This window comes from Melanostigma gelatinosum, assembly GCF_949748355.1.
Source record: "Melanostigma gelatinosum genome assembly, chromosome: 23".
NCBI lineage: Eukaryota > Metazoa > Chordata > Actinopteri > Perciformes > Zoarcidae > Melanostigma > Melanostigma gelatinosum.
Window position 1 is genome coordinate 3,533,813 of NC_136656.1, and position 19,603 is coordinate 3,553,415.

General features: G+C 43.9%; 1 protein-coding gene across 3 annotated transcripts in view; it reads right to left on the reverse strand.

Moving 5' to 3' along the window:
* Window positions 1-18,376, reverse strand: part of dysf (dysferlin, limb girdle muscular dystrophy 2B (autosomal recessive)) — a 55,308-nt gene extending 36,932 nt beyond the window's left edge. For 2 of the 3 annotated variants that reach the window (XR_013773047.1, XM_079295192.1), the window contains exons 1-26: window positions 18,189-18,376; window positions 12,083-12,138; window positions 11,738-11,829; window positions 10,689-10,794; window positions 9,174-9,300; window positions 8,824-9,080; window positions 7,750-7,878; window positions 7,604-7,666; window positions 7,458-7,508; window positions 6,379-6,409; window positions 6,088-6,203; window positions 5,829-5,955; window positions 5,649-5,752; window positions 5,498-5,566; window positions 5,333-5,376; window positions 4,816-4,898; window positions 3,364-3,396; window positions 2,995-3,110; window positions 2,703-2,816; window positions 2,441-2,618; window positions 1,707-1,831; window positions 1,460-1,566; window positions 1,094-1,289; window positions 580-726; window positions 367-498; window positions 23-189 (exon numbers count right to left, since the gene is read on the reverse strand). Coding sequence is in view for 2 of the 3 variants with exons in the window: in XM_079295192.1 (XP_079151318.1) it covers window positions 23-189; window positions 367-498; window positions 580-726; window positions 1,094-1,289; window positions 1,460-1,566; window positions 1,707-1,831; window positions 2,441-2,618; window positions 2,703-2,816; window positions 2,995-3,110; window positions 3,364-3,396; window positions 4,816-4,898; window positions 5,333-5,376; window positions 5,498-5,566; window positions 5,649-5,752; window positions 5,829-5,955; window positions 6,088-6,203; window positions 6,379-6,409; window positions 7,458-7,508; window positions 7,604-7,666; window positions 7,750-7,878; window positions 8,824-9,080; window positions 9,174-9,300; window positions 10,689-10,794; window positions 11,738-11,829; window positions 12,083-12,138; window positions 18,189-18,276 (2,858 nt within the window). In the remaining variant the exon portion in view is untranslated. The remainder of the gene's footprint in view (window positions 1-22; window positions 190-366; window positions 499-579; window positions 727-1,093; window positions 1,290-1,459; window positions 1,567-1,706; window positions 1,832-2,440; window positions 2,619-2,702; window positions 2,817-2,994; window positions 3,111-3,363; window positions 3,397-4,815; window positions 4,899-5,332; window positions 5,377-5,497; window positions 5,567-5,648; window positions 5,753-5,828; window positions 5,956-6,087; window positions 6,204-6,378; window positions 6,410-7,457; window positions 7,509-7,603; window positions 7,667-7,749; window positions 7,879-8,823; window positions 9,081-9,173; window positions 9,301-10,688; window positions 10,795-11,737; window positions 11,830-12,082; window positions 12,139-18,188) is intronic. The other variant, XM_079295193.1, reaches the window with a different exon arrangement.
* Between the last annotated feature and the right edge of the window lie 1,227 nt (window positions 18,377-19,603).

Below are 19,603 nucleotides of genomic sequence, written 5' to 3' on the forward strand. Positions count from 1 at the left end.
GCAGCTTGAGAAACCCACTCACGTCTTCTCGGGGCTGATGTACCAGTCTCCGGTCCAGGTCCAGCCCGGAGAGGGTTTGAAGCTCTCTTTGGGCAGTCGGACTCTTCCAGTGACGTCGCTGAACTTTGGGGAGGTGAGACCCGTCGTTCCCCAGTTACCCACCAGGGCGAGTCGGGTCTGGTTCTCATACTGCAGGGAGAGACAGTGAAGCCTTTCGTTTTAGATTGAAGCAGATTTCAAATGATTGTGATGGGAGATTTGTCTTAGGGTTGGAGAACGATGAGACATTCCCAGTGAAAACCAGTGCTTTGTGTGTCGGATAGAAGTCTCCAAAATCAGAAAAGTCTCGAGCATCGTGCGTCTTACCGTCTCAGCAAAGACCGACAGCTTCCCTTCAGCGTATTGGTTGAAGTGCTTGACGTCAGCGGCCAATCCAAACCAGACTTTAACCCTCAGCTGACCTGGCAGTTTGGCCTCTCCGCCGCTGTCCTGTGGGTTCTGCACAACACACACAGCCCGTCAGTGAAGCTTCATTTCAGAGGACGAAACGTGTGTGTGTGTGTGTGCGCGTGTGAGCACCTTGAGGAAGACGGTCTGCAGCTGCCCGCAGTGTTTCCCACAGTGCTGCTGGGAGAAGATCACGGTGTGTGCTGGGATGCGGTGGTACGCCACCCTGCGGTCGCCCTGCAGCATCCAGATCACGATGTCTGGGAGGCTGTTCTGAGGCTGGGCGAGAGACATCGAGAGCGCACAGGAGAGAGAGAGAGAGAGAGAGAGTATCGTCTTTCACTTTTATTCTGTCTCTTTTTGTCAAACGCAAAATACATTTTCCAGTTTAATTTAAAATAACAATGATTTTTATAATTCTTCTCTGGTCCTCTTTTTTAAAGAATGAAACATATGTTTATTTAAAGTAGTTTAATGTTGAAGTATGTACAAATGATGCACAACTCAATCAACATCACACCATTGTTTTACACCAAAACTGTGTTTACGGTCTAAAGACGTTTGTTTTCTGGAGATAATATAGCTTGTTTTTAGACTTCTTCTCGAGTTACTTCTGACGTAGACGCCTCTCGAGCGACGGGCTCACCTCCTCGGCCATCGTCCTCAGCCTGCTGGCCCAGTCCCCGGCCTGCTCCAGCACCGTGGACAGCTCGGTGGCCGGCCCGTGCTTGAGAGCCTGCGCCGCCGCCACAATCTGCTGCAGGTGGAGAGTGCGAATGTGCCTCAGCGAGCGGTCCAGGGGGGTCGCACACTGCCACTGCTCGATAGAGGGCAGCTCCTCACTGGAGAGGGAGCGAGAGAGAGACAACGAATTACAGCTGTGAATTAAGTGCAGTGCGGTGAAAGGTACAATACTGTATTTCCCCCTGAGATGTACTGTAGTGGAATAGAAGTATAAAGTAGCACAGTACTTGAGTAAATGTACTTGAATCACACAGTACACCGTGGTTACCTGCAGTCCGCGATGACCTGATCCAACAGCTCGACCACTCGCAGCTCCACCTCCTCCAGATCACCGCCCGCCTTCACCTCCAGCTGCACCCGCTGCAGGTTCGCCTCCTGGACACACACACACACACACACACACACACACACACACACACACACACACACACACACACACGTTCGGATGGTAGATGCAGTACATTCATCGCAAACACTTCCCAGTTGTTGATTTGTAACTCAAGCCCATCACCCACCAGTCTCTCTACGATCGCCAGCAGCAAGTTGAGCGCCTCGATCCTCGGCTTGATATCTTCCCACTCTGAAGACAGAACCACCACCGGTTTGATGTTTCCCCAGGGGAGGTAGTAGTAGTGGCAACCTGGAACACACACGCACACACGAGGATGATACCGCAGACAACGATGCACCAATAAATAGCATCCCAGCTGATAAAACATTGCTATCAGTGGACAATAATATTGTGCAAACTGGTAACAAACAGAAGTGACTGCAAACGTACCGGTAATTTAATTTACTGCATCTTTATCAGTTTACAGCACATGTGCACTACTTTGCTGCAAACATACATGCATGTAATGTGCATTTATATTACTTTATTGCACAGGTACAGTGTACGTATTTGCTGCAAACATACACAGATGTAACGCTAAAACGATTAAAGGTATCTTTGTTTGTTTTTTGCACATGTCTACCAGTTTATTCCCATGCATATTAATAACCCATCTCAACTTACTGCACATTTAAACAGTTGGGTTTTTGAATATATTGAGCGTATATAGTAGTTTTGGTGCTTCAGATTGAAACCAAATAAATTACAAAAACACTAAGAGACACTACAGAGTAATTAAAAATGTCCTCGTATGTGAAAAAAATGGGCGGGGCAGCATGAAGTCAGCAAATCTGCTCTACACCGGCCCTTTAAATGTCTGTTGGTGTCACCCGGACCACACCGCATCACTTGACCTACCGTCGAACACCGCCCTGCTGAACTGGGTGGTGGAGGCCAGAGGGAGGCAGGTGTAGTCGAACTTGTTGCCGTAGTTGCCGATGCTGACCTCGAACTGGACGGCGTCGTCGACGTCCTGGAGGAGCGTGGCCGAGTAAAACGCCACGAAGAGGGAGAACTTCCTCTTCCTGAGAAACTTCTGTTGGACGGAGAGGGAGAGGGAAAGATGGATGACGCATTTCTTTGTGTTGTTAAAGTGTGTTTTAACCTTCTTCCCGCTCACCTGCACCACCAGCAGGTCATCTGACGGGATGTCGTCAGTTTTGTGCTCCGGCTTGTCGGCCAGTTTCGTCGTCAGCTCCAGTAGAACTCGACCTCGGTAGGCCACGCCCTCTCCCTGACAAACAAAGAGAGATGAGCGTCACAACAAACACATTCAAAAGTCAAACGAGCAGAATGTAAAGCAGTTTATCTCAAAGATACTTACCAGCCAAAAATCTAAGTTGTGGATGCTTTCATTTGATTATTTCTACTACGGATTGTATTTAAAAGTAAAGAAACAAACGTGGAGTTACTTTTCCGAGGTTGAGTGCCTCGTGCGGATCGTTGAAGGCGGTGAACTCTCTGGGGCTCCCGTACAGGTTGACGAAACACGGGCCGAACATCGGCAGGAAGCCAAGACTGTCATCGACTGCAACGACACAAAACGTCAAATAGATCGTCACGAAAAGAATGTGAAGCGGTGGAAATGAAGAGAAGACTGATTGATTCATTGATTGGTTGAAATTCGGTGCGCTCGACAAAATAGATTCAGAGAGTTTCATCAGAATCAAGTTAAGATGAAAGCAGTTATGAGTTGAAAGGAAAAAGGAAATTTGAATCACAAAAATGAAATAAAAACACACAAAACAAGACAAAGGTGTAGAAAGGATGGTTGGACGTACTGCCAGAGTGGACGGTCCGTGGAGTCAAGTCATCTGAATGCGTAGAGAGGAAGCGTGGTTCAGAATCACAGACAGATGTTCAGAGTCAGAACAGAAAGGAAACGGACGTCTTTGAACGCCACGCAAACGCAAGCAAATGCACTTGACCACAACGCAGACAAACCCTGAGGACTCAAAGCAAAATGATTTCGCTTGTTTCAAGTACATAACTTGAAACAAGGCGATGGTGCCGATTGCTGTTGTATGCTGATGATTCACCATTGTACACGTGGCGTTGTCAAACAAAGACGGAGAACAAATGGCACTTGTCGCACAGTGAGAAAAACTCACGCGTGTCGTCTTCATCTGGGACAAGACAACTGTGAGACAACTGTGAGACAACTGTGAGACAACTGTGAGACAACTGTGAGACAACTGTGAGACAACTGTGAGGCAAATGTGAGGCTCTCCAAGGACCGGAGACTCTACCACGTCAGCGTTCAGCACACAAACTCAACCAAGTTAGTCTTCATGCCGGTCACGGGAACGTTGTCCATGCTTTGTTATGTTCACACACCGCAGGTACATCGGGGGGTTCAAGACTTGAGATTTGGAGAAGAAAAATCCAACTTTCAGTTTTCAAAAGAATTTCAAAAGAACTTCTAACTTTTAAATTTCAAATGGGTTTATCTGAACCACAGGTACAACATGTAATCCATGATGAAGCTGTTTCTGTTCTTCACACCACACCGGCAGAAACATCCGGTTCTGAAAAGAGAAGCCGATGATGAAGTGACTTAACCTGCATTCTCTCTAGTGGCCACCAGGGGGCGACTCCTCTGGTCGTATAGAAGTCTATAGAAAATGACTCTACTTCTCTCTTGATTTATTACCTCAGTAAACATTGTAAACATGAGTTTATGTCTCAATCTCTAGTTTCAAGTCTTCTTCAATGCAGCATGATGTTCATTTAGTACATTATGGGCCATTTAGAGTCACACAGATGCTTTAGGGGCGGGGCTTCACCGAACGCAGAACTTTACACAAAGTGTAAAAATTCAAATGAATCAAACCGATTGTGTATACGGCCCAGCTCTGGCACGATCCGGCGACAACTGATCAGTAAATTATAATCCAGGTTACACCAGTTAGGTACAACCCAGTCCGGTTCCATCATGTTCACATCTAGTCTGGATTAGGAACCACGACACCAGAGCAGCACAAAGTGTCCAGATTACTTACCATCCAGGTTTGATTCAAGGCAGCGTGACGTGCAACAACGTGTTATTTTAGTGCAAACAAATCAAACCACAAACAGAATTGGACCTTTAAAAGAACTGAAGCAAACCAGACAAGACCGGTTAAATACAAACAATCCGATGCAGTCAAAGCCAGCCAGTTCCAGTGTGAACCAGTCCAAACAGAACTGGTCGGGTCCAGTCCAGTTCAGAGCAGTTTCGACGAGTTACTTACTGTCTATCTCTCCACCGGGGGCGGAGATCTTAGACATGCAGAGGTGGGTGGTGCCGATGACATCATTGTGACTGGCTCTGTCCCTGAAAGGAGAAAGTGAGAAAGAAAAAGCTCTAAAAACATGCTTCAAACGGTGACACAACTTAAAAAGTGTTCCTCTAAACCAAGAGGGTTTTCAAAATGTGGGGCCGGCCTCCCCCAGGGGGCCACGGGAGAGTTGAAAGGGGAGCGAGAAGGGAGAGACGTGAGGTAAAAATCCTGTGCGGTAAGAGAGTGGCCAATATTCGTCAAAATGTGTACACAATGCACATATCTTTAGATTCAGTGGGACCTACACTACTTGAGGATATCATACAATTATCGTACGACGTCCATCGCAAATAAACACTCCCACAGTGTCAAAGTCTAAACTAAGTCCACACACTAAGTTTCAGTCTTTATCTTCTGACTTCTGAATCTAAGTTTGATTAAAAACAAAAAGGAAACAAAACAAATGAGCACATGAGCTCGGATTCACCAGTCCAGAATTCTGATCCTCATCTTCTCACACATGGAGGGAAACTGGGAGGACAAAAAGAAAGCACACACCGTATAATGATAACGAGGAGTGTATTGATCTTTGTAGCGCCATACAGTTGCATAACAATGTGTGTTTGCACTGTGTTTTGTTCGTGTGTCTCACCCTAATCGGCATAGCCAGGCTCTGGTTCCATTGTGGATTGGCGTTCTTCTCCAGAGTCTTAGTGCAGACCTGAAAAAGAAAACGCAACGCACATTAAATTCTGCGTTTAATGTCGGGTTTGGGATACAAATGTTCGGCTCGATTGACGCACAGTTTTGCCAGCAAAGTGGATCTCCACCAGAGGATCCACCAGGTTCTTCCTGTTGCCGTCAAACCCGAAGATCTGCCTCATCCCATCCATGAAGGCGTCGTCCACTGCAGGCAGAAAAAAAAAGATCGGAATTAGAAATCTATCCGACGCATAATCGGTGAACACGCGCCGGAGACTCACTTTGTGGCAGGTCTTCAGCCCTGAAGATCCTCAGGGTGAAAGTGGCTCCTCTCAGAGACAGACCCGCCGGTCTCAGCAGGTTTCCTTCTATGTCTTCTTTATCTTCCACACACTCGCGTTTATCAGCCTGGAGGAGACACACCTTGTGAGGTCGGTCAATTCATGACTGGCAGGCTAACACGATGCTATGCTGCAGTAACATTAAAAACAAAGTGCTGTTATGCTAACGTTTAGCATGCAACGTTGACGTCAGACTCACCGGCGGCTCGTCTCCTGCTCCCAACACCAACAGGCTGACCTTTAGGTAACCTTTGACCCCAGCAGAGAGGTCGTCGGGGTCACACAGCAGCAGCCATTTCCTCAAGAAGCAGTGTCCTGCAGAGAGGAGGGGCTTAAACGCTTCAAACTGACCAATCAGAGACCAGGAACAACAGCGCTAACACAGGAACCAGGAAGTAAGAAGACTCTCTGCTCCTCAGTGATCCGTTTCACACAATACAACCGTAAAAATCACCAAAAAACACGTATATTCATATCGATGTGTACTCACTGTGCTCGTTGTAGACGGTGCCCACATCCAACTGTAAGAAACACCAAAATATGTTTCATGTTTCTGCTCGTCGCTGAGCCAGAACACGTGCGCTACACTCTCAAAGGAACGTATCCAAGTACATCACTCAAGTACTGGACTGAAGGACACATTTTAGGGATTGTACTTGAGTATTTTGTTTTATACTTCTCCTCCACTACACCTCAGAGGTAAATATTGTACTTTTTACTGTACTACACCTCAGAGGTAAATATTGTACTTTTTACTGTACTACATCTCAGAGGTAAATATTGTACTTTTTACTGTACTACCCCTCAGAGGTAAATATTGTACTTTTAACTGTACTACATCTCAGAGGTAAATATTGTACTTTTAACTGTACTACATCTCAGAGGTAAATATTGTACTTTTAACTGTACTACATCTCAGAGGTAAATATTGTACTTTTTACTGTACTACATCTCAGAGGTAAATATTGTACTTTTAACTGTACTACCCCTCAGAGGTAAATATTGTACTTTTTTATTACATCTCAGAGGTAAATATTGTACTTTTTACTGTACTACATCTCAGAGGTAAATATTGTACTTTTTACTGTACTACATCTCAGAGGTAAATATTGTACTTTTTACTGTACTACATCTCAGAGGTAAATATTGTACTTTTTACTGTACTACATCTCAGAGGTAAATATTGTACTTTTTACTGTACTACATCTCAGAGGTAAATATTGTACTTTTTACTGTACTACATCTCAGAGGTAAATATTGTACTTTTTACTGTACTACATCTCAGAGGTAAATATTGTACTTTTTACTGTACTACATCTCAGAGGTAAATATTGTACTTTTTACACTAATGCACAGTCAAAACTTCCACTTTAAGTACTTTAAGTACATTTAGCTGATAATACTTACGTACTTTTACTTGAGTAAGGTTTTGAATGCATGATTCTTAATTGTAGCATTTTCACACTGTGGTATTAGTACTTTAACTTATATATGAATATTTCTTCCACGAGGAGGAAGTACTTTAATCTTTTTGTAACAGACATTTGAAGTTAGAACTAAAATGTTTACCTTGAATTCACCGATCACAGCATCAGTTCTGAGTGAGCGGGAGTCACACACCTGTCGGCCAGGTGGACAGAGTTTACATGTCTGACAGGAAAGTACCTGACAGTAAAATACCAAATATCCAAGAACAAGATAACAACCAGACTCACAGTGATGAAGATCGGTTCATCGAACAAGTCTGATGGAGTCTCGAAGAAGTTCAGGAAGAAGGTCTGTGGAGAGGAGAACACTCACGCTGCAGTTTGACAGACATTCAACTGTTTCCTGGTAAACCATTCAAACCTTTCTCGTTTACCTCGTCAAAGACGGGGTTGTTGCCCTTTCTGATGCGGGTCCTCTTGCTCTGCCCGGCAACCGTCACCTTCACAACGGGCTGGATGTTGATGCCCGGCAGCTGTCGGCCCTCGATGACCCGCACACGAACCTGGACAGCAAGACACACGAGCCTTTTGAGTGTATTTAAAACTTTAAACTCCACGAACATATATGTTGATTCATTATCTGCAAGAATCATCAGTTGACAACGTGTTTACTCAAGTACTGCGCTCAAGTACAAATGATACTTGAGGTATTGTACTTTTTTAATTCACATTTATCTGACAACTGATCATTTAGTTCGTAGTTGTTTTACACTTTGCACATAATAATCAGCAGATTAATCCACAATAACAATAATCATAATGTGCTCCACCTCAACCAACAACGACAGTAACATCCTGCTTTTACATGAATGCACGAGTATTCATAATCCAGAATAGATAGAATATATAATAGTCACTGTTATTTATATTTTCCTCATTTACATACTTTTACTTTAGTTACGTTTTCAATGCAGGGCTTTTACTTGTATTATCATTTTTACAGTGTGGTATTAATATGTTTACTTAAGTAACAGATTTAAACACTTTGTATCGTCTTCCTCTCAAGGTTTTGTGACCTTGTTATATACAATGTCTTGTATTTATTGTGTAATGTCCCTAAACCACCACATGATGGCGCTGTGAGCAATAACTAAGGATGCAGCAGTAGTCAGTTTATATTTCATTGTGTCTTTGAAATCATAAATATACATAATTCCAAACTTATGCTGCCACAAACAATGTGTGACAATAAATTAATCACCAGCTAAATTAAGAGTAAATTAACATTCTTAAACATTACCATCAACTCTGTTCTAGACCAGCTTTGTTTGCTTCCATTTGTATAATTTACAAAAATAATAATTTGTTTATGTTTTTGATGTGCTTGGAAATGATGACAGTGTTATTATTTATATTTCTAATAAAAAACAGGCAAAAGAACCCTTTTATGCAAACAAACTGCTTGTAGGACTGATGACCTCCATATTTGTAAAACATGGATACTCCACCTGTAAGTCCTGAGGTTTGTTGGGCAGCGGTTTTGGCGGACTGCTGGCCCCCCTCCTCCTCTTCCTCAGCCCTCCGTGGGTGTTGTAGGACGGCGGCGAGCGCTTCGGCGTCTGGGCCGGGGGGGACTCCCGGCCCGAGGGCCCCTGAGGACCGACGATGACCATGGAGCGCCCGTCGTCGGGACCCTGGTCCTCTGGCATCTCCATCATGATCATACTCTCTGTGTCCTCCTCCCCCAGCGTGTCCAGAGAAATCACTGCAAAGGCCGACAGTCAATGATCCCGAGACGCGGGGTGGATTTAAACAGCAGGACCGATGTATTCAGCGAGTAAGTGACAGATTATATTACTTGTGACTGTGTCCAGCTCCACGTTGGGGTTGTTGTTATGGGGCAGAGCCTCGTGCTGGGGAGGAGGATGAAACATTGGAGACGATCCTGGAGGCGGGACGTAGGAAACCTGCACGGTCAGCGTGGCCTAAAGGAAACACGGAAAGCACAGTTACGAGCTTCAATCTGTGAACGGAAACACATCACAGTGACAGCAAACGCATCGTAATGATATCTTCCACCAGTGTACTCAAAACGTCATGTCTTCAGGTTGTATGCAAGGACGTTGAAGAGATGGACGGTTTGAAATTGCAGAAAACAAAAGAGGATTTCTTGAGCTGAAGTTGTGTGGCAGCAGCGGTGCACTGACCAGTGAAAGGTGGAGTCTCCTGCAGTTTCCTTCAACAGGAAAAAGCAGCTTCAGTGACTAGCTGTCGTGTTTCTGTCAACAAAGATATCAGCGTCTGTGTGTGCAGCGGCAACATCGTCTGATTCTATTCATCAGGTTTATGATCCAATACATGCATTATATCTCACGTGCATGACAAGATGCAAAACAATCTGAAAATGTAAATATAATCTCGAGATTACAGTATATTTTGTGTTTTTATTAAGTGACGCATTTATCTTTCAATATGTTGGTTTGTATTAGATTCTTCTTTGCTTTGTGTGATGGCAAATGGCTCTAAACATCACACACACATTGTACCTTCTCTGAGGTAAACACAAGTGTGTGTGTGTGTGTGTGTGTGTGTGTGTGTGTGTGGACATCAATCAGATCCACTCTGACACTGAGAGGAAGACTTTGTTTTGGGTTCAGGAAACAAGGATGGGAAACAGAACGGTGCTTCGTCTGCTGAAGGCGACTGTAGGTGTGGCCCATCAAGGTGTGTGTGTGTATATGTGTGTGTAAGTGTGTGTGCGTGTGTGTGTGGCTATTGTGAGGACATTTTTGGGAAGTGAGGACATTTTTCATCTGGCCCTAAGAACCTCAAAAGTCTGTTTTGAGGATTAGTTCCTTTTTCACAAGATGGCAAATGTATGAAAGAAACAGAACGGACAAGAATAAGGACCACCAACACAATGTATCTGATGAAGTCATTGATCTGGTGATCTGAACTACTGAGACAAGACTTGAAGTGTGGCGACATTAGCTCACCTGTTTCCAACAAATGATTTCAAACATTTTTATTCGAAACTCCTTTCTTTGCTCTGATTGAACAAACTGCACCGGACACAAGTTGAATAATCCCACCACAGTGACGAGTGAGACTGCCTCACGTAGGACGAATGAAAGTACAACTATCTTCAAATGTAATCGGATTCAAATTAAAAAAGAGAGAGAGAGAGAAAAGAGCAAGAGGGTTGTTATTCTGCTCTGACTCTGGAAAGTCTCTATTTTAAGATCCAGACAGGAAACTCAGAGTGATTTATGATTTGTCATTGCTTCACAATACAATGAGACTGTAAATGAATCCGTCTGTGCTTCACTCAGGGTGTGTGTGTGTGTGTGTGTGTGTGTGTGTGTCTGCTCACCCCTGTGATGTTTCTCTTGGTGTCCAGCAGGGACAGGGTGAAGGTGGCGGCCAGGTTGGGAGAGTTGAGAACGTCTCTGAGAGCCAGCCGGGTTTCCCCCAGAAACCTAAACAGAACACACACACACACACACACACACACACACACACACACACACACACACACACACACACACACACACACACACACACACACACACACACACACACACACACACACACACACACTTAGATTGTCATCAAAAGTACTGCATTTGGTCCACGAGTACTCTGACCAGAGTGAAATGAGCAGTGCTCTTAACGTTGGGGTGTGGGCACATGGGCAGTGTAAAAAATCCTATTCCTGTACAATTATTAGGTGGAAATGAGCAAAACATGTCATAATTCAGTACATTTTATCAGCCTAATTTTCTGGTTCCTCGATCTGTGTGGAAACAAGCTGGTGGTGAATCTGAGCTGGGCATCAGATCAAATGTATTTTTGTTGCTGCGTGTTGAACTCACTGTCCTTTCCTCCGTCTAAAAGCAAAATCTGAATCAAACTGAAATCTGATTCCGCTTTGGTGCGAAAGGTCAAGGGTTCAAATCCTGCACGAGCCCTCAAGCTGCTTGTCTTCACACTTTAAGACAATCGCTAAAATGTCAGCTTGAGCTGCAAACGTGCTGAGAAACGCCACAAAGCAAAGAGGTCACGGTCTGCACGTCCCGTGAGAAGCGGATGAATCACTGAATCAATCAACAGCCGGTGAATGGGTGGAAATATGAGTGAATAAATACTCGACGACCACAATGAGAGGATGACCCGATTCTCTCATGCCTGACCACTTCCCCTCCGACCCGCTCGACATCTTGATGGAGCGGAACGGTCCAAAAATAACCATCTGAAGGGGTGCTTTGGTAAAACAAAACAAGTCTGGCCCACACCCTTGTCTGTGCCCTGGGTTTGGTCCGGTCCACTCAGTCTCAGTCTTATCTCAATTCCTGTACTCTGAGCTATAAGCTATGTTTCACACTCACACACACACACACACACACACACACCAGTCGGTACCTGTTTCTCCCCATCTTCTCGTGGTCTTTGACGACACAGTGCAGCTCTGCACCGGAGTCCAGCGGGATCCCCTTCAGATCCCATTCGAAACCCTGACAGAGGCACAGCAAACAACCTGTCTCACTTGGTGGAGTCATGATTCTCTGTTACATCTCCACTTGTGATTTAGGCTGATAAGATGGGGGGTATTTTCACAATAAAAGCTCCCTCTCGCAGCTTTAATATCAGTACAGTCCACCAGGAGCAACTAGAAAAGCTAAAACAGATGTTCGATGGTTTTTTTAAACAAATATTGTCGTTGTCTAAATAGCAAACAGCAGCTTTGAGGTTGTGTACATGACGCACCTCGTTCCAAACAGGGCTGGGGTTGTTCTTGATGACCTTTGTCTTCTTCTTAGACCCTGAAGAAAAATGGAGAAACAGGAAGATTAAGAGTGAGCTTAAGAAACAGACTTTGCGGTCCAATGAGTATGTTGCTATGACATTGACATGTATGTGCATATGTGTGTGTGTGTGTGTGTGTGTGTGCGCGTTATCTTTCTGTGGCTTCCTGTAACATGGAGTTCAGAGCTCTGATTTCCTGTCTGTGCGGCACTCTTGACAGGAAGTGGGACTTAAGACGGACCGATAAACTGCCAGGATTCATCATCGTCATCGTCACAGGAATGTGACGTGAATAATTAAAAAAGAGGAACAGGAGACAGATTAAGATGTTCTTTCCAGATGAAAGGAAACAGACACAATGACTGTTGTGTGATTTTAGAAGATACTCATTGATGTCCACAGATTGAACGTCATTCATCTGCATGCTAACATGTTCACAATGATAAAACAGTGACTAAACAGAAATCACAGCTGAGACTGATGGGAATGTCGGATTAAACCAAAATGTTAAAAATATAAAACAATTGACCTGAAAATGGTGCTTGATATAAAGTTATAGAATCACCAACAATTTAATGACAATCCATCCAACAGCTGTCGAAACATTTCACTCAACAACACAAATGTGAGCCTCATGGTGGCTTAGAGGATGGGTCACCAAAGTCATTTTGTTCAATATAATGAAGCATGTAGTCCTATTACGAGGACTACAAATGTATCTTTTACCATGATCAATTTATTCTGCATATTGCACTCGTGAAATAATGGTTTTAGTTCACTATAACGTTTAAAACAAATGTTAATTAATCAAAATTAACAACAAAAAAGCACGACGGACGACCTCGATATCAGAGCAGTTCAGGTTCACATGCATGTTCTCTCATATACACACACACGGCTGCTTGCTTTCCTGTTTTCCCCCTCAGCCATCACCCAATGTGAGAACACACACACACACACACACACATTTACCTTCCCAGATACACAAACAAGTACGTACAATACACCCACTCGAATACCTACGTAAGCGTACCTCCGTTCTTGGAAGATATCTTGAAAAACACCTCCACCCTTCAACAAGGGGTCAAGAGGGTACGTTATATTTGTGTGTGTGTGTGTGTGTGTGTGTGTGTGTCCCAAGGGCTGATATCTAAGCTAGCATCTCAGAGACAGGAAGTGGCACAGCATTAACTTCCTGGTTGGTTCAGCTTGGCACAGTTTCTGTCATGAGCCCAGAATAGAGAAAACTGTGACCCACAGTGCTGTGAATTGCGTGTGGGAAAGCTAAGTTTAGACACGAGCTCTGTGTGTGTGTGTGTGTTGATGTGTGAGTTCAAAAAGTACAAATATCGAGAGATTTGGTGGCTGTTTAAAAATACATTTTCTTCATGTGTTTTTAAAGTTTAGGAAACAAAAGTACAAAAGTGTAAATGTGCTATCTTGGTTCCCAAACTATAATCACTGCCACATCTCAAATGTGAGCAGGGAATCTGGTGTGTACTGATCCAATCAGAGCCTTTGTTGGGACTAAAGCAAACAACTTTATCAATATGAATCAGTCATCTGATTGTGATGAACGTTCTATCATCTGCTGCATGCAGCACTATACTGTATCGAAGCAATTCAAAGCATGTACTGAATCACCACTCCTTTATCGAGCAGCATAAAGCATCAGCATTGATTAGCTGTTCAGTACATTATCACTTTAAACAGGTTATTGCAAAGCATATCAAACAAATAGATGCTCACAAGTCAATTTTGCAAGACCAAGTCTTTCAGGGGCAAATCCAAGTCAACTCTCGGGTTTCTGAGGGGCAAATCCAAGTCAACTCTCGGGTTTCTGAGGGACAAATCCAAGTCAACTCTCGGGTTTCTGAGGGGCAAATCCAAGTCAAGCCTCAAGTCTTTAAGAGGGAAGTCCAAGTCAAGTCTCAAGTCTTTTAGAGGGAAGTCCAAGTCAAGTCTCAAGTCTTTGAGCAAGAGTCCAAGTTCATTTTTAAGTATTTGAGGAAGAGTTTAAATCAATTCTCAAGTCTTTGCAGGGGAAAGTCTAAGTGAAGTGTCAAATCTTACGGAGCCAGTCCAAGTCAAGCCTCAAGACTTTAAGGACAAGTTCAAGTCAAGTCTTTGAGCTAAAGTCCAAGTCCAAGTCCATTTAGCTGATAATACTTCTGCACTCTTACACAAGTAACATTTTTAATTCAGGAGTTGTACTCGTGTAGTATATTCAGACTGTGGTATTTCTACTTTCAGGTAAAAGGGCATGAGTACTTCTCCCACCACTGCCTGTGTGTGATGGCACCAGGAAACAGTGTCAGGACAAAGGCAGGAAGTCAACAGCAGAGCTCACCTCATCAAGAAGCCACTGACTCGTGGAAAGTACAAACAACAAACTGATGGAAAACAACGGACAGGTAGCCAAGTCACCTTCACGCGTGCCATTTGGCATTCCGCCGGGAGTTAAACCAGATTCTTATTTTTCTGTTCAATACTCTTTAGTAGCCGTGACGAGCTTCAGTCTGACGTTTACAGCTTGTCTCCTTTAGCAAGCTTGAACTGGCAGATTCCTCAAGCTTAGATTCTGTTCCTGCAATTTTCCTTTTCCCTCAAGGACCTGAAGCTAGGCTTGAGAACAGGCTTGACTTCAGCCTTGTCTTAAAGTTGAGACTTCAGCCTTGCCCCCAAAAGCCACTACAGGTACATTTGTATTGAAGGTGTCAACTGGAGAGCAGTATTTTCTGCACACTAAGATTCCACTATTATTCTGAATATGACAATATTTTGTGCTTCAGTCAAGGAGTTTACGATGCAATCTACCATCTTACTCCCGATGTCCTGGACTTCCCGTGATCCTCTTACCTCTGAATGTGACACTAGCCAGAGGGTCAGAGTGTCTCAGGTTGTTGGCTCGCTGCAGAACGCAACGTAACATGGCCGACGCCTCGGCAGAGTCTCGAAAACCCGCGAGGCTCAAAGAACTTTGCAAATATTTGCTTCTGTTGAGTGACGGGTGGTTCAGTTGAGCAGGTGAGAGGGATCCAGGGCCGGATGTCCCCGGGAGCTTCAATAAAGATAATGACAACCCGGGATCCAAACGAACAAACCAAAGGCCGAGTGGAGGAGAAGAGAAGAGAAAAAAGATATCCACAGCTTGGCTTCCACTAAGTCACATACAATTCTAGGGCTTTTCTAAAAGATTGTCAGTAACTTGAGTCAAAATTGGCAAAATTAAAGTCCCAGCCTCGCAAAAACATGGCGAAAAAAAACCGAATTATCCAAAGATTGTTTTCCAGCTACAACTACAAAATAAAAGCTCTTTCCCCCAAAGGATAGACGTGCCTTCACAAAGCCAGTCCTTCTCTTTGTGACTCTCTAACCCACTCATGAAGTGAAAGAGGGACACAAGCACACACACCTCACATCCAGAGGAAATCTCAGCATTTCCTGTTCTCCTTTCCTCTCTTGTCTCCTGGTTGTGTCCTTATCTTGCCCACATCTTTGCCGGTACATTCTCGACTACACCGCCTCCGTCCTCGAATCCCTCTCATCTCTGTTTGTACAGGATTTACTTCAATCTGGTTTTTCCAGTAAACTGTCAAAGCCTCTCAAACCACCGCCCAAAAATATCATGGATTTCTAATCCCATTCTTGTGGAGTCTGTGTCAACTGTTGTACAGCCGGCGTTGCAATTTATCTTTTAGCTCAGGGAGGCAGGATTACACACTCAACCTGGACATCAAGTTGAAGGGCTTTTCTTTCATGTATTGAAAATTGGGGGCTGAAAAAGGGACTTGGTTTGTGGTGAGACATGACCTTTCGGCTGAATCATTTAGGCCTGGTTGCCTCATTCAAGCAGGCCTCCAAAGTTTGTTTTCTAGACTGATGTGTATTTCGAAATATCTGAAATGAAAATGACAATACGGGCCAATCTCTTGGCCTAAACTTGTTTTCCTTGAATTTGAACATGTGTAATTATTTGAGGAGGGGTCAATAAGGCCACACACAGTGCATGAACAACACGTGCACAATGAGAGAGCGCCACCTGCAGACCGAACCACAGCGCACACACTCACACCGTCTGACCGAATCTGCATGAAGCAGGAAGTATAAAGACCACAAACAGCCCCACAGTGTGGGTGGAAGGGTACAACAGAAACCACTCTCACATCCAGGTGACGGCTGTTCGTGCACCGTGGGAAACAAGAAGACTGCAGATAGTGTTCATCTGCCCTGTGATGCTTTTCACACCGCTGGACACTCGGCGGTGTTTTCAGCCTGGAAGTTTCTCGTTATGTTGCCGTTATTTCAATCAGAGTCGAGCAACAAAGAGTGAAAGGAAACATGGAGAGAAAGAGAGGCGTCGACGTGTAATGAAGGTAGCTGGATTTGAAGTTATTCCAATTTAAGCACATTTCTACAGCATAGGTACAGCACGTAAGCTTTAGCCTGGTGAATAGAGCTTCAATGAGACACTTATTTGAGGGATAATCCAAGAAAAGATGCGCAGTTATTGAAATATAAAACAACGCAGAGGCTAATGAAGCAGAAAATGACGGGTGTATTATTGATCATAACCGCACAGGATGGAGTACATTATTCTAATTACACCGTGGCTATTAGTCCAGCCAATGTAGTTTGATCCTAATACACTCTGAGCTGCTTTGTTTATGCATATTTTGGGACGAAATAGAAGTGCCAATATCTCAGGATAAATCATGACAATAGAAATACTTTCTCATTTGCTGTCTGTTGTCAGTTAAAATCATGTATGAAGGTAAATAATCAGGTAAATATAAATACATATGATATGTAGTGTTAGGCATTAATAAGTAGTGTAAGGGATTACAATTTCCAAAACCGTTATTACAGAACTGAGAAGCAAATCGCGTTCAGCCTTGAACAATTCAACCGAACCAGCTAATGGTACCAATTACTTTTGATACCAAGTAAAAAATAAAGTCATATCGTTACTTTTTAAAGGAGTGTGTGTGTGTGTGTGTGTGTGTGTGTCTGCAGGCACTGCCCTATATTACACAGAGAAACGTTTGTGCAGCAAAATAGACAAAGTGTCATGAGTTCATGACACACAACTCTTCTTTACACACATTCTGTACTCTACCGTTGTACTCTGCTGTTGTACTCTACCGTTGTACTCTACTGTTGTACTCTACTGTTGTACTCTGCTGTTGTACTATGTGGTCTAACTGGTATACAGCAAGAGAAAGAGTAAAATAAAGAAAGATAAAAGTGAAAGAAAGGGAGATAAACATAAAGACAGAGACTGAAAGTTCACTGGAACAACTACCTGACTCACGTGTGGTAGTCACGTAAACGACGACCACACTCTTCACCGGAACCTTAAGTGGTTTTGTTGCCTGTTTCTAACTTCCTGTAAAAGCCGCTTTGCATGTAATGAGCGTATATTGACACACTGAGAAGTGCAAAAGTTCAGCTGGCGGGGAAAGTGGAACGTCGTAGTTTAAACCAAAGTATTGAACAAATAAAAACTTTGACCAGCTGGTGGATTGACCGACACTGACAGCCAAAGAGCTGCGCTGCTAAACATCGCCCAGCCCTGGCTGTTGATAACCAAGAGCATGAGACGGAGCGCCCCAGAGGATGAACTTCTGTTGAGAGAATGGAGTTAAATATAAACACAGACATGCTTAACATGGAGACGCACACACATCTCCTCATAACACTGCACCTTCTTGTATCATCTGTCACTGCACCCAATGAATTGTCGTGGAGTAGAAAATGGCGTAAAAGGAAAATACTCAAGTACCTAAAATGTACTTAGTTTCACCCCATCGTCACATCTTTCCACCCCTTTCTTCTTCTTCTATCCTCGTCTCTCTGCGCCTCACCCCTAAACAGGCTGGAAGCAATGAAAGACGACCGGTGGACACTTTCCCATTATAACCTCAGCTGTTAGAGAGCGGAGGTGTGGTTGAGTGGTTCGATCAATACTGTGCCATCCCTGTCTTAAGCATTGCGCACTCGATGTACTTGAACTTTATCCTTTGTTGTTCCCTCTTGACCGCAGTCTCAAACACACCGTCCCTACCTTCATAGGTGACGGTGCAGTAGGAGTCGCTGACGTCGTCGTCCGGCGTTTGCAGACGCTCTGCACACAGTATAAACACACGCAGCATGCCTCACACACACACACACACTCAGTAGAGTTCTGTCAAATGCCAATAGACAGACACAGTGAGGTCCATATAAGGGCGTCAGTATATCCAGAAAATATCGTCAAAATGAGAGCGAGAGAGATGGGAAAGCAGACGAGAGACACACAGACGAATAGGGACTGAGACCAGAGCTGCAGCTCTCAGCTGTCTCTCTCTCTCTCTCTCTCTCGCTGACTCATGCACGCACACACACACACACACACACACACACACACACACACACACACACACACACACACACACACACACACACACACACACACACACACACACACACACACACACAAAGGGTATGAGTGTCAGGAAAAATGTGCTTGTTGATGCAGATTTGTTGCAGTGAGAGAGAAAGCCGACAACGATGCAAGACAAGAGGGTACAGTGTTATCTTAAAGGCGTTTTATGGGTAAATATGAATGAATCGGCAGAGCGCTGGCTGGAGGGCGTTTGTTGTAGGTTTGTCGTGACATTTAGTTTTGTGTGAAATCGCTTATTTAAAAACTTAAACAAGGTTAAATAAAAGTGGATGGTGCAGCAAAGTTATAAAGCTACGCAAAGGCCGGATTTTGGTATGTTGTGTCATTAAATGTGACTTTTTGGGTTTTATAATGATTTGATGGGGAGATGAGATGTGGAACATGTTCAGTAACGGGGGCAGACTGTGAGCAGACGTAGGGGGAGGGGGCATTTCTGTTGCCCCTCTATTTATAGTGCGACCCACTGGGCTTCAGTCATGTCATCTGCATATTTAAGGTGTGTGTGTGTGTGTGTGTGTGCTTACGGGAAGGTATGCTAACTTCGCTGTGGGTGGGGGAGATCAAAATAAGAACGTTGGCATTGTACGTTTCTGCAAAGCGACGTAGTATATCAAGCAACCGTTATTGAAACTTGCATGGTATGAAAGTAACTTGCTATAAAATTGACTGAAAGCAACGAGGTCGACAAAAGGCGGAAGGGCCAAAAAAACACAGGACTTTCACCCAGGAAACCGCTGATCGTGTCAAAAGTGGAACCAAAAGTAAACATTGACTTTGAAGTCGTACCTGACGCCATGTTAATAGACGCAGTTTTACATGTTTTACAGTTTCACGCAACGTTGTTACACTGTGAGCGGTTATTTATCTATGGTTCTTACATTATTAAATGAGTTTATTAATAAATGTATTTATATCAGGGACTAGGTACAAAAATACATTCATCTCAAGAAAGAGAAGAGATGGTTTGTACCAGATTTAGTATTGTTACGTTACATGACCTAGTTGTGTTGCGTCACCTTGTTATTATTTTTTTT